The following is a 15,056-nucleotide window of genomic DNA, read 5'->3' on the forward strand; positions in this document are numbered from 1 at the left end:
TTTGTCAACACATCTTGCTGCCAACTGTCAAACGTCAATCAGCGAATTGAAGCGCAATCTTTGCGAGCTGTCAAATTGTTTTTATTGTTTTTTTTCTCGGTGTGCTAACCGCACGAGGTTCGGGTGCATTTCCTCCGGCGTTTCGCGTATTTTGCGACGACTGCTTGGCGGCGTTGTTACAAGATCTCCTCGTTGATCTTGGTCGAAACCTTTGGTGACCAAAGTGTCCGCGCTTTCGGGTCCGCGACTATTACCGCCGTTCGCGTGTTCGCGTAATCCTGTGGGCAGCTAGTTGCCGCCGTGCGCTACTGCAAAAGGGTGTCTGTTCTACCCAACACCTCGTGGTTTTCGTTTCGCTTTACGCGGCGCGTTAGTGAGGAAGTGTCCGTAGTGTCGACAATTTGTCATCCTTTTTCCTGCGGTGGGTCGATTGGAAGCGCGCACCGGATCGCCCTTCTTTAGTGCTCTTTCACCGGAAGTGGATTGTGTAATCTAGTTTCCGGAAGTCGAGTGTGTTCGGTAATCGGTAACCTGCCATCATTCTCGGTACGGCGTCTCGGTCCTGCAAGCAAAACCGCCCGTATAATTGCCAACAGGCGGCACAACCAGGTGGTTTACATACGTGTGTTAATTGCGTTGGCCGAAGCCACACACACACACTCGCACACCAGCAGGAACAGCAAAGGAAGGCATCATTGATAACAACACCCGCGCAGCAGCAGAAAGCACTTTTCCTTTAAGTATGTCGGCAGCAAATCACCAAATGGCTGTGAACGGCACGGCCAATCACAACAGCAGTGACAGTAATCACACTGCGGCAAACAACACGCACGAACAGATGCACAATCGACGCCAGAACCCGTACACCCAGAAGGTGACCGTGGTGCTGGGTGCCCAATGGGGCGACGAAGGCAAGGGCAAGGTGGTCGATATGCTGGCCGCCGACGCAGACATCGTGTGCCGCTGTCAGGTGAGTGTGCTGGGGTGACCATCGGATGGGTAATAATTGCTGCCAGTTCCATTATAGAAGTGCACACGTAGCGCACAAATCAACATGTGACCGTGATGATGAAGCGAAACCCCCCCCCCCCCCCTCACTGTTTCATGCTCTTCACCATGGCCTGCTACACACTACGATTGCAAGCTTTGCAAGATGTTTCATAATCACGAAACCCACCCCCACCCCTCATCACCGACAGTGATGAGTGGTGATCTTCCCAGTGCAAACAAGCGCATCGTTCTTCCACAGGCAGTGGCACTGGGTCACGGGGACGAATTCGAACCATTTTCACTCGGGTCTTAATTGATGGTGCTGTAAATTCTGTACCTCCGAGTGTAACCACCGGCTGGTGCAGTATTTTTTTTTTTGCATTGCACGTCTTGCACGACTCGTGGATGCGACGATATCGCGTAACATTTGGGTGTGTTTCGTATGTTTTTTTCCTTGATTTGTTCGCACACTTAACCGAGATTAACTTGAAGAGCGTTCGGGTGTCTAGTCACTTGGCGTGAGGATAAGATAAGCAGCATGGCAAAAACAGACACCAAACGGTGGCGTATTGCGCGCAATACGGCCAGAAAGCCAACATCTGTCGTTCCGCAGTGGAGGGGGGGGGGGAACGTATATTTTGATTCATAATCACATGCCGATTAACACCAACCCAGCCCGTGTACCGCAGGTCAACTGATACACAAAGCCTTTTTTTTGCCACGGGCTCACTGCGTCATGTGGTACGTCCACGCGTCATTTGCGTACGTATGTGTGGCGTGTGTGTCGCGTTCGGTTGAGATGAAAGTGTTAGGGGCTCAACATGCACCCGCTTTCTGCTCTTCGTTAAGGAGACTGATAAGGAAGCGTGTAATCACGGCCAAAATGATTTCGTACAACGTTGCGCATTTCTCAGTCGTTTCCCTTGAACTAATAACAATCAACGAGATGCCAATACATAGTTCCTAGAGGGCCCGTCCATACTGCTGCTGCTGACGTACAATCTATTGTGGCTTGTTGCGTTACGCTTACACACCTCAATGCAATGACTGAGCGAATTCTCTTTATCGATAGAATAGCAATTGATGCAATTACGGGATGCGATTGCCGTTGTGTGTGTGTGTGTGTTATTCCGTCATATTGTCGTGCGATCCGTCGCACTGCGTTGTCAATTCATTCTTAGAAAAATGATCCCACTTCTAACCAGCTGTAAATACAACCAAACCTCACGCGCACCAAGAGCCTTCGCTGTGGTGCGATGATGTAATGGAAATATTTAAAAATTTCCCAAAATATCCCCACGCAATGTGTTTGTTTTCACCTCACCGCCGCTACGGTGGTTTGTTTTGTTTCTGCGGTTGCCATTGTGCTGTGTTTAGCATCGGCTTAAAGCATAATTTATTGCACACTTTCTCTCTCGCTTTTTCTTTACCCCATCCGGCTCAGGAGGACACCGCCTAGGCCAGGAGGGAAATTGCAACCGCTCGAAGAGCGAGATGAGAGGTCATGGGGAGGGAAAGTTTACCCCCCTTGTCGTGTCTATTCAGCCCCTCAAAAAACGTCCATCACATGACCCGGTCAGTTGAAATTTGCGCATGTTAACACGATCGATAAGAATAGCACTGGCGGTTAGTCCCTGCCTTTCTGCTCCCTGTTTTCGTGAGAGAAAGGTGGGAAAGAACCGAGACGCTGTGGTAGAGCACTACCGCGCCTCTTAATGGACCAAGGTGACCACTACTACCAGCAGCAAGCTGGCGAATGGTTCGTTCATACATACAGAACGATCATCATACTAGGGGGATCCGCTGGTCTAGTTAATTTTTACTTTCTTCTATTCTACCGAAAACCGACGATGGTGGTATACGGTAGGCGCAGGCGCCATGTGTCTTCATCAACCGTTGCTGCACTTGAAACATCCAACAACAGCAACAAAAACCTCCCAAAAGATAGACTGAAATGATCATGCTCTCATCCACCCGCGCAGTACACACGGGAGATCACGTTCGATTGAGGGAACGAAGGAGCCCAAAAACACGGCAAACACGGGTGGAAACAGCTGCTGGCCCCAGCTCCGTGCACACACCGCCCATGATAGCAATACCATCGAAATGCCAAAAATATTTTGCTGCACAATCGTTACCGTCGATCGAACCGCGCCACAGACAACCACATACAAACACGATCTTAAACAGGTTGCTGTTGCTTTTTCGGGTGTGTGGCGCAGAGAAAGTAGAATGCGCAAAGGATGTCCGCTATTATCGCTTTTAATTAGTAGCCATGATCGTTTGGTGTGTTGAACTTGATCAGCTGCACAGTGTAATCATTAGACGATGTTTACAAATAATTAAGCGAAAGCAAAAAAAGCTATTTTTATTTGATTTTTCAATGATAGTGAACAATATTTACTTAATTGTGTAGTATGTTTACTACGATATTTTTGTTATACTTCTTCTTTGGCGCAAAAACCGTAGTCGGTCTAAGAGCTTGGCTTGGATTCATACGGGTTGTTGTTAAGTCGTGCGAGTTGAAGACGACTGTACCACGGGACTGGCATAACGATAGCTTACCAGCAATACATTCGATTCAACATACGCTATGATTGTATCGTTAAGAGTTTCACATTTCAATTGCTAAAAGTATTTAAGAGAGACGGTTTTGGCCGTATTGCATTTTTGTTTAAAATCATTTTCCATATCAATAATGTATTCTCTTCTTCTTGCATTACAGGGTGGAAATAATGCCGGCCATACGGTGGTGGTGAATGGCGTTGACTTTGATTTTCACCTGCTGCCCAGTGGGATCATTCACGAGAAATGTATTTCTATTATTGGTAAGTGTAAAATTGCAAAAAGCTTAAGCTTAAGTAAGCACTGGTTTGTTTTAGGACCAAATGTATGTCGCGAAATAATCCAATAATGGATTGAACGCCTCTCTCGCTCTCAGGGCAGGATTACGAACACTTTTAACTTTTCATGATCGTTCCATTTTCGCGTAGACACTTTAATACATTATGTCAGCACATAGTTTTACTATCTAGTTATACAGTTTATACAACCTAACCGTACGATCAGGCTGCGTTCGGCGATCAGGCTACGTTCGTGTGTGTTTTGTTTGAGGATTTCGTTGCATTCAAACAACCAATAAAAACACAGCTATTTGGTTAATTGTTCTTACAATTTGAGTTACAATTAATAGCAATAGTCAACAACATGCTCGTCGTAGGTTCAAGTCTCGTATGAACCGTCCGCTCCATTGCAAGGACTGATTATCCGGCTGCGTGGTATTTATCAAGTCTCGAAGGCCTCTATAGGCCGGCATGACTAACTATACCAATGCGATTTTCCTTCCGTTCGTGGGACATCTCATGCGCACTCAAAAGCCTGCAATGCTTATCAGCACGATAAACTTTTATCTAAAATCTTTGCATTCACAGCTGCATTCACGCTAAAAAATGCCTTGCATGTTTCGTCAATCGACTGCGGATGTGACATGACATCCATAGTACTGATGTTGTTGGTATCAATTTTTAAAATAAAAAATATAATCACCATGTGAACGTGACCATTTGGCCATGTGAAAAGAGAATTACATTTTCCTGAAATATTATTTATTAATATTTGCACGTATAAAATATATAGTTTGAGCATTGATCCATCGATCGCCTCTCATCTATCAACCGTGTGCGTCAATAAAACGCTATGCACACACACACACACAGAAGGGCCCCAAACATCCTTGAAGTGCGAACAGCATGTTTCTATTTAGGCATACTAAGGTCAGCACAGCAGGACATGGGTGAAGGGTGTAAGCAGGTAGCCTCGGTAGCCGGGCTTGGTTATTCGCTGTGTGTCGTGTCGCGATCGTGTTGCGAGCACAAATTTCAAGTGCAAAAGTCGTCCTACTGCCATTGAGACGAAACAGTGCATGGTATCGTGGCTGACTGGCACCGTGTGTTGAGGTCGTGCCACCCAATAGAAATAGATACTACTGTTCGATGGTGGTGGTGATATAGCAGCGGTTTGTCTTGTGTCCGCAATGAGCAAATGGTGCGCCGAGTATCTTTCTAATAACCTTCCTCTCACAAACAATTCTCAACGTCGCTGTTGTCGTCGTCGTTATCTACTTGCCTAGCCTAGAGGTATTGTTGGTGTGTTCGTTAGCAAAAAACGGCATGATATCTACGAGATGAGAAACGCTTACATTTCAAATTCTCGACCAAAGCAAGCGGTGCAAAACGGTAGTGTGTGTGTGGAAGCAAGGGTGGATCGTGTGTTCATCTTGCCGCGTCTTCTATCATCACATGACAATTTACGTGATCGTCGAGTTCGCCCGGCGGGAGATGGATTGCTTTTCGTGCTGATCGAGAGTTTTCCTTTTTTTTTAAATTCCTTTTCCTGCCTAATGGGTAGAAACTAATATTGGCACACGTTTTCTCTACCTCGTAACGCCTTTGCCCGTTTGCAACTGCAACTGGTGCAATATTGTGAGTTGCGGCTTAATGAGCGTGGTGAATGGGATCACAGTAATAACTGCAGCACTTTTGACGGTACTCTTTGCCTTTTGTTGTTTATTTTGTGGCTTAGTGTTTGGCAGTGGCAGACTTTGCGTTTCATTGATAAAAAAAGCATTGACGCTTGGTGGTGGGTGGTTTGGAATGAAAACTTTAATGCTCAATTAATAAAACTTTGTATCGGCAACGGTTTGAAGCCCTTTCGTGTATGACGATTGTAAACCATTCGGTCACACACACACACACACACACACACACACACACACACACACACACACACACACACACACACACACACACACACACACACACACACACACACACACACACACACACACACACACACAGCTCAAAACACGCGTTGCTGTAAACAAACTTTTGCTTTTCAAACTTTGCCCATTATTATTCAGCACACAAAACCAAACAAATGAGCAAACATTTAGTCATTGTTTCGGGTTAGTTTGTTGTGCCTTAAGGTCCACTGAGTGATCGAGTGAATAAGGATCGTAAAATGTTATTTTTTGTGTTTTCACAAAAGAAAGAATACCAAACTCTAAAAATATTTATGTTATTTTCTACACTATGCACGTTTATTTCGTTTTTCAAAATATTCACGTTCACAGATTTCGTTGAAAAATGGCGAGAAATATATTAAATAATTTTTTTTTTATTGTAGTCAACATTGTAAAGAGTTTGACTGTATAATGAGCCTTCGGTTTGTATGGAATGCGCTATATTTAGATGTGTATTTTGTAAGCAATCATCAACACATTTCACGCTCATTTTTACACGATCACTAAACGAATCCTCAGGGCGGGAATGTAATGCTGTGTGGCAATAATACACTTTTCTGCTCGGTTTTTTATGGCGCTTTGTGTGTGTTGCGTTCGTTATGTTTCGGTTGTCGGTAATCTAAACAATTAATCACCCATTTCTGTACCAAAAATGGAATGGTGGGGTAGGGAAGGGAGGAAGGGTTGGCCCAACAATTTAGCGGGAAACTTTGTGTCATCGATGCGTCAGTCACGTTATCCTTTAGGCTTCACAATCGGTGGTGAACAAAACCGCGAAATCACCGACCGAACGAGACACACACACACACACACACACACACACACACACACACCAAACAACACCACTATATCCTTGAGCAAACAACACCACTATATCCTTGAGTTAGTTTTGCGTTTCGCTCAAGGTTGTTTCCCTTCGAGGTATTAAGAAAGGCCTCTCCGTAGTTCAGGTTTTTTTCCCCTCTTCTTGTTTGGCTCCAACCAGAAACACACGACTGTGGACATTTTTTGGCAATTTAATCATGGACAAAAAAAACCTAAAATCGGCATAAAAAATGACGAAAATGTGTTTATCGATCAAATGTTCCAAGTTTGGGTCAAAGTTTTGATTACCATAATTTCAATGGGAAGAGGGTGGGTGTGTAAGAATTATTTGCTTTCAAGGTTTTATGATCTATGTGTTTCATGTTTGGATTAGTGCTTATTTTATCATTTTTTATACTTTTTTTCATTAAGTTTGTGTTTGGTATGGCTTTTCTTGTATTTGTTTATCGTTTACAAACCATGAACTAGATTTTTCATTATTTATCCATTACCTTTTTATGATTTAGGATGTATGATTAAATATTACCACCCAAACCAAATCTAAACTAACAAATAACATCCACACAATCATTATAATAAAGCATTTGCGGTTCTGTTTTGTTTTTGATCGTACACAACACCGATTTGACCTTGCAAAAAGTGCTGGGAAGGAGGCAGTTTGTTTTAAGCTCATCAACAAAATACATCCGCACAGCACAACACAAACGAATATAGATAGCGAGTAGCGAGTAGTGCGGCCTATGCCTGATAAGTCTCGCAAACAAGTTGGCAAGTCGCGGGCATGCGGGGCGGGCATATACCCCGTTCACAAAGGATCGATTGGGTGGGTAGCACAGCGGTTGTTTTATCGTTTGAGTCACGAACTGATGTGGCACGTGTGTCACAGTACGAACTTTCCACGGAGAGGAGGGTCCGTGCCACTTCACCAAGCGAGCGGCCGGGGGTCCGGCGGTTTTCAATTATTGGTACGCTAAACAGGCCTTAGTTTTCGCTGTGATCCAATAACGATATTTATTTGCATGCATGAAGGCTAGTTTAGTGGGGAGATTATGAAAAAAATGTTAAATAATGGGTTTTTTACGTCAAAACACGATCAATTGATGCGAATTTTCTCTGTTACACTAAACACAATACGAACTAATAATACCAACCAAAATCCAATCTAATTACAATGTTTTGCGTTCTAATCTGTCTTCCGTAGGTAATGGAGTGGTCGTTCACTTGCCCGGCCTGTTCGAGGAGCTGGCCAAGAACGAGGCGAAGGGATTGAAGAATTGGACCGACCGGCTCATCATCTCCAACCGCGCTCACCTGGTGCTGGACCTGCACCAGCAGGTAGATGGTTTGCAGGAGGCGGAAAAGGGTGGCAAATCGCTCGGCACGACCAAGAAAGGCATCGGGCCGTGCTACTCCAGCAAGGCAACCCGCAATGGAATTCGCGTGTCGGATCTGTTAGGTGACTTCAAGATGTTCAGTGAAAAGTAAGCAGCACCGTCCGAAACACGCACGCGGTGTTAATAGTAATGTAAATTCACTTTCGTTTGTATCATTATTCTTCTAACCCAATCGTACCGCTTCCGTTCACGGGGAATTCATTGCGCCGGATCATCACCACCCTCCTGCGCATGTGGATTGGACGACGGTATCAGGTTTGAGGCACTGGTAGCAATGTACAAACGATTGTATCCCGATTTCTCGGTGGACGTAAATGCGGAACTCGCACGGTAAGTAAAGGTTGGCCACTCGCTCGTCCTCCTCTGTCAACCTGCTGGTCTGCCCTGGGCCCTGGGCGGCCCGTAGGACGACGGAGGAAGATGACATCAGATGGACTTGTGTTGGACCTTTGCTTCTTACCACCGTTACATAGATATCGCGAGTATGCCGAACGGTTGAGACCGTTGGTGCGCGACTCTGTCTCGTACCTGCACACGTCGCTCAAGGAGGGCAAAAGCGTACTGGTCGAAGGAGCGAATGCCGCCATGCTGGACATTGACTTTGGTAGGTTTTCTTGTTCTTGGGCTGGGTGCAAAAGCAACTCAACATAATACCACGGTTTGGTTTTTCCTTTTTACCTTCCAGGCACTTATCCTTACGTGACGAGCAGCAATTGCAGTATCGGTGGTGTGCTGACGGGGCTGGGTTTGCCACCGCAGTCGATCGGTGAGGTGATCGGTGTCGTCAAAGCGTACACGACACGCGTGGGCGATGGACCCTTCCCGACGGAACTGCTCGATGTAAGTAGCCGCGCCCTTGGGTTCGAGGGTCTCTTTTGGCAACTAGCGAATCATGTTTTTGCGTCCTTCTTTTATATTAGGAATTTGGATCGCTACTGCAGAAGCGTGGTGGTGAGGTTGGCGTTACAACACAGCGAATTCGTCGGTGCGGTTGGCTCGATCTGCCCCTGCTAAGATATACCTCCATGGTCAACGGATACACCGCTATCTGTCTGACCAAGCTAGACATTCTAGATACGCTCAAGGAAATTAAGGTGGCTGTCAGGTAAGGCATTCTCAACGTCCTCTGCGAAACGACACTTTTAAACGTCCGTTCTAATCCTCGCCCTGTGTCTCCGCCGTTTTTACGTTGCAGTTACAATCTGAACGGAAAGAAGATTGATTACTTCCCCGGTTCGATCACCGACCTTAGCCAGGTGGAGGTGAACTACGTCACCGTGCCGGGCTGGCTACAGTGCACGGAGAATGTGCGCGATTTCGGGGAGCTGCCGCCCCAGGCCCAAGACTACATCCGGTTCATCGAGAGCGATTTGGATGTGCCGGTCAAGTGGATCGGTGTCGGCAAGGGCCGAGAATCCATTATCTGCGTGAAGGATTAAAGTCGCAGAGCGTACGCGCGCACACAGATACACCTACACACACATACACATGAATTTTTCAATTCCATCCTTACCAAAACACATCACCATTCGTCCGCACAGGCAGAGGAGTAACCGTTTATCCATCGTTGCTGTGTCGCGATCGCTTCATTCTTTCCCACGCGTTCTCCTTGTTAGAGAGGGAGAGAGAGTTAGTAACACGGAAGGGAGTTGCCGTTATATTACTGTTGGAAATGTTCGGCTTTACAGAATGCTTACTCGAAAAAAGTAGTTGTGCAACACATAATGGTTGTAAGAAAAAGAGTAAGAATCAACACGTATTGTAAACAGCAGGTATGTAAACCGTGAACCATGTAAAGTGCCCATGAGGCAGAATAGAGGTGAGATGGATATTGTTTGGAAATTGTTGGTGCTTTGGTGTGATTAGTATACGCAACAACAACAAAAACACAACCATTTAATGGTTGAATCACCTATTTGATTTACTAAGCAAAACCAACTCCCACAAGTGTCTGCTGCGTGCCCACCCAGCTAGAGCCCATTACAATATATACATATATCGGTGTGTATGTGTGTGTGTGTGTTGTTTGAAAACAGAAGAAGAAAAGAGAAATCAAAATAAATGAAATGTAAAGCAGCTTCTCAAGAAGTTCCCCCCAAAGGCAAGAGCGAAATAGTTTAGTGGCAAAGCCTACGCACAACGTATTGTAAGCGAAATAAGCCTCCACACAGGCACACAGAGAGAGAGTGATAAAGAGAGTGAGACAGATGGATAATGTGAAGTGAAAAGAAGCAAAGCCTAAAGGATCCTCCCCCCACAACTCCCCAACCTCCGCATAACAATAGATCAATGGTAAGGATGCGCAAACAAAGTAAAAACACAAAGAACCCGAATTATTAAAGCTTACGACGCTTATTTATCCATTTACTACTGCACTGGTAAATGGAATGTGCAGCTATTGGGCTAAAACCAAGCTAAAGGGGTGCGCATAAACATATAATTTAGAAAAAAGAAACAACACAATCTTACGTCACTACACACCAAGGCTAAACACTAAAATGTACGGTGTGAAAAGATAACACTTGTACCATAAAAAAAACAGTAAAAAAACAAAAGTGCACAGCGCATAATAGATAGAAATTTGTTCAATATTGCATGTGTGTGTGTATGTGTTTTAAAGGACTGTCCAGGAGAGGGCTTACAGAAGGCTCGCAAGGTGAGAGCAACCGACAGCGGGTGCTCGCTCAACACACAATGTAGCATATGATGCTGCAAGGAAAGGAACGTAGCTTATATCGTAACGAACGTGTCGATTAAAAACAGAACAAAAAACTAAACAAACCACTTTTGCTCAGTGTTGTGGGATTGATATGGATAGCCAGTGAAGCGTGCCGGGTAGCGGAACGATGCTGCAACAGATCAAAAGACTTCCTGCAAAACGGAAACAATGTAAACGTAACGTTAACAACAGTTTGACTTTTTTTCTCTTCTTCCTTTGTTTGTTTGTTCTGTTTTTTAACACCCATCCCCCAACCCCACCTTTACCCATCGTTTAGGTTATGTTTAAAATACCTGTATCGTGTAAAAATGATTCGATGCAATTCGATGAGTGACCTCTCCCAGTGCTACTACCCGGTAATTGAACACGGACGCACTGTTGCGCCTCCTCAGTGGTGGGCAAACTGCGTTTTTTAAGCACATTTGTTTGAAACGACAGTTTGGGTTAACGTATCGATCGTTAAAGTGCTACACTTTGTGACAAATAGCTTCAACATTGTGTAAATTAAAAAAGCATGATTTCAGAGTGCCACCGACAGTGGAGCAATTGTATTCACTGCAGCATATACTGGAAGGCTTAAACAGTATGTAAGGTTTTAATGCTAATTTTTATACAAAATAATTTTAGTATAATCCTGTCCTATGTTTACTGCATATTAGACACTATGCCAGAATTTTTATCCTCCCATTGTTTCCCAGCATTGGGCATGATCCTCCTCCCACGCTCGTCCCTTCGTTTGAAACAAGAGGGGAAGAAACATGTTTGAAGATGCTCCCAGCAAAAAAAGGCCTAGAAAGTGGGTGAGTGGGAGGGTGGGATACATTGATAAGTTTTCAAAGATGTTTTTATTCAATTCAATCCGCTGTCTGCAACAATAACAACAACAGAAAGGAATGCGATGTGTTAAAACAAAAAAATATTATAATTATGGTACCGCAAAAGGAATTCAAAGTAATGCTATAAAAGAAATAATAAGTAAAAAGATGGTTTTAAATAATTTTATTTTATTACCAGTGATGACATTTTTTTTTAAATATTCGTTAGCTGCGTCCATGAATAAAATCAGCAAAAGTAAATAATTATTTTTTTTAAATGTTTATTTTGAACCCAATGGCCTTTATGCTTAACACAAAGAACAAACTTGGCTTAGTGCGTGTAAATAATCTCTTTTTTATTCCAAAAATCTTGCTGCATGGTAAACACGATCTCAGCACTCTCTCACCATACTTCTTCTCACTTATATTATCCATTAATGTGCATGTTCTTAGTCAAAAATCTTATTCACATAATCACTGTACAAAAGTGTCCCCTCGCGCTTCGATCACTCGTTCGATCGCACACAGGTCTCGTAGATCGCAGGTATCACAAAAAAACGTGCTAAACCCTCCCATGGTAGCCTGTAAAACAGCTTTTCAAAGCTCTCTCTGCTGCTCTAATAGCTTCGGTCCGTGGTGGGACTTCGGCTCTGCCGACCGCCGGCAGACGCTTCCACGCTGGACGGCGACGAAGGATGGCTGCCGGTACGGGAGCCGCTAGCCGTACTTCCTACAGTGGCGTACAGTGGTGGCAGCAACGTACAGTGCGTTGGGTGCGATTCGGAGGTGAACGTGGCCGCCGCCCCACCGGTCAACAAGGATGCTTCCCGCTTTTCGCGCCGATCTCGGGCGCGCCGATTTTGGAACCAAATTTTCACCCGCGTGTTGGTCAGCTCGAGACTGTAGGCGAGCTGGTTCGCTTCCTCGGAGCTCAGGTAGGTGGACACTTTGTACGCGTCCTCCAGGGCGCTCAGCTGTGCAGGCGTAAACGGTACACGCGGCAAACGTCCGGGCGTTCGCTTGACTGGACCCGTTTTCTGAGGACCTGAAGAACGAACGTGCGAGGGTGGTAAGCTTTGATCCGCCATTGACCGAACAGGAGTCTCTTGCTCCGAGTCCTGCAGCCGAAGGGCGATAGATACTTACGTGGTAGCTTCGGTGGATGATACCGTGTGTAGTAGAGCCAATCGAACGTGGGCATACCGCAACTGGGTGCCGTCGGTAAAAATCTAGCCTCCTGCCCAGGATGCTGCATCACGGATTGTCCCACGTCGATCTCTTCGTCCAGTTCCTCGTCTGCCTCCGTACCGGGTTCGTCACGCAACCGTCCACCATTATCATTATCATCACCTTCGCCCTCTTCACTATGGACACTTCTTGGGCTGCTGTTGCTGCTGCTGCTGCTGCTACTGCTGTTAGTGGAGCAACAATTCCGACAGCCGCCTACTTCGTTCGATAGTTTGCGCCGCTTGCTGTACCGTTCGCCAGCACGCGTAAGGATATGTTCAATGCTGAAGTCACTCTGCCGCAAGGGCGCCACACTCTTGCAACTCGAAGCCGCCATTATAATTACACTGACGCAGTTGGTGGTAGTCCTGCTGCCAACAACACACACACAGACACATACACTCGCCACGGAGGTCCGGTTCCTTTCCGCACCGATCACACACTGAACGCCGGTAGCGGCCGATCACATCCTTTTTATTTTCTGCCTTCTCTTTTCATGGCCGAGATTGCCGCCTTTTCGTGGAGATTGTTTTGGTGAAATTGAATCCCTGTCCAAATATTTACGCCCTCTTTCCCTTTGCCCACAAATCGGGCCCAAAACCTGCCAGCAATGGTGAGGGGTACACAGAGCCAAACCAAAACTCCTCCCACTTTATCCCGGAGCAGAGGAAGGATCGAGGACACCGTGCGTGTGTGCGGTCGAATTCTTCCCCCTATGCGTTTTCCCGCTTGCTGCTGGTTGCGGTGTGCCAGGTCTTCCTACTTCCCCGTTCTTGTCGCTTCCCTTTTGTGCAGAAAATGAAGGATATGAAGGACGCCGCAAACAGACAGAGATTCGAACGACTCTGATTTCTTTCTAGTGTTTCCCGTTGTTTCTTCTTCTTCGTGCACCATTTTAGCTACCAATCCGTTTCTCATCAGTTTCTGTGGTTGATAATTAAATGACAATTGCATAAATGACTAGCGTTTTTTTCTTCTTCTTTATTCCATCCACGAGACAGATCGTCCTTTCGATTCTTGCTTAAGGACACTTGAGATGGATTATATCAACAGGCGGAAAGATTGCAGCTGGCGATGATGGCGGACGGCGGCTGCGGTGTGTTTTCAAACGTTAAAATACGGCATAATGGGACAGAAGCTGGGTGGGTCAATTTGGTCCTCTTTTTTTTGACGACAACATCAGACTAATTTTTAATAATATTGTCCCGAAATTGAGGTATACAAGTATCGTGTTATTAGAATATCCTAGGGGTTGACATTATTAGCTAATGGAGAGAGAGAGAGTGCGATTTTGGAGCGAATCGTTGGGATCGTTCGGTGTAGGATTAGAACGGTAGCAGATATAACTAAAGCGCAAAAGGACTTGCACATATTGCTCGTTACTTGCAGTACAGTAACAGTTTAATTTCCGGTGCAAAGATCGTGAAACTGCCTGCAGGACAAGTCTTGGATAATGAAGCTTGAGTAAACGGCTGAAGTAAGAATCAAGATATTTGTATAAAATGGACGTAAAGTAATCTAGAAACGTAAGTACTTGCGAGTACAAAGTATATAAAACGGTTTGCTTGTTTGGTATATTAAAGACTTGAAATAAGCCATGAACTACACCTTATCGCCGCGAGATTGGACTATACGCCTTGGATTAATTAAATAAAATTTAAATTAAATAATTAAGTAATTGTTATATGTATTTGGGAAATTTATTTTCAATTATTTAATTATTTTTGGAAAAGCTCAAAATAATCCACCTCGTCACTAAGCATCTGCAGAAATCTATTTCATATGAGTGAGCTGTTTAACCAATTTTTTTCGGGATAATTATTTTGAATATGAAAATACGGCCGAAGACGTATGTGAATATAAAAAAAATAAAAATAAATTATTTTGAATACTTGAGTCAAACACATAACATTGGAGATAAATTGTTTACATAATGCTTCACATAAGCGTTCTATTAATTCCATTTTTCATTGTTAAAGCGATTCAAAATTTTGTTTGAAGCAAAATTTGGCCTTACGTCAACAATAAAGGATAGATTATGTACAATCAATAGAAAAATATTTTATTATAGTGTGGTTGGAGTATACTTGCCGATTTTAGCTGTTTGTTTTAAACTTTGTCCACTTCAATTTTTTGATTCAGAAAGAACGGCTTCGACCGTATTGCTATCCACTTCAATTTAATGCCTGTAATTTAATGTATGTTTGCTACAAATTACGGACAGTACACTATGACTTACAAAACTCACTAAATCAACCGTATCTTTTCATTCAAAGGTTGACCAA

General features: G+C 44.5%; 2 protein-coding genes across 2 annotated transcripts; one reads left to right on the top strand and one right to left on the bottom strand.

The window, feature by feature from the left end:
- The first annotated feature begins 65 nt into the window (after positions 1–65).
- On the top strand, positions 66–10,869 carry LOC121588236 (adenylosuccinate synthetase). The gene is made up of 8 exons (XM_041905955.1): positions 66–970; positions 3,716–3,818; positions 7,818–8,097; positions 8,266–8,340; positions 8,484–8,614; positions 8,696–8,850; positions 8,931–9,115; positions 9,206–10,869. Exons 1-8 carry the CDS (start codon positions 743–745, stop codon positions 9,447–9,449), a joined length of 1,401 nt encoding a protein of 466 aa, XP_041761889.1. The 5' UTR covers positions 66–742; the 3' UTR covers positions 9,450–10,869.
- Positions 10,870–11,887: 1,018 nt separating this feature from the next.
- LOC121588959 (homeobox protein engrailed-2b) lies at positions 11,888–13,745 on the bottom strand. The gene is made up of 2 exons (XM_041907440.1): positions 12,691–13,745; positions 11,888–12,589 (listed from the first exon to the last, which is right to left on the bottom strand). Exons 1-2 carry the CDS (start codon positions 13,106–13,108, stop codon positions 12,162–12,164), a joined length of 846 nt encoding a protein of 281 aa, XP_041763374.1. The 5' UTR covers positions 13,109–13,745; the 3' UTR covers positions 11,888–12,161.
- Positions 13,746–15,056: the final 1,311 nt, after the last annotated feature.

The sequence above is a fragment of the Anopheles merus genome, chromosome 2R, assembly GCF_017562075.2.
Source record: "Anopheles merus strain MAF chromosome 2R, AmerM5.1, whole genome shotgun sequence".
Lineage (NCBI taxonomy): Eukaryota > Metazoa > Arthropoda > Insecta > Diptera > Culicidae > Anopheles > Anopheles merus.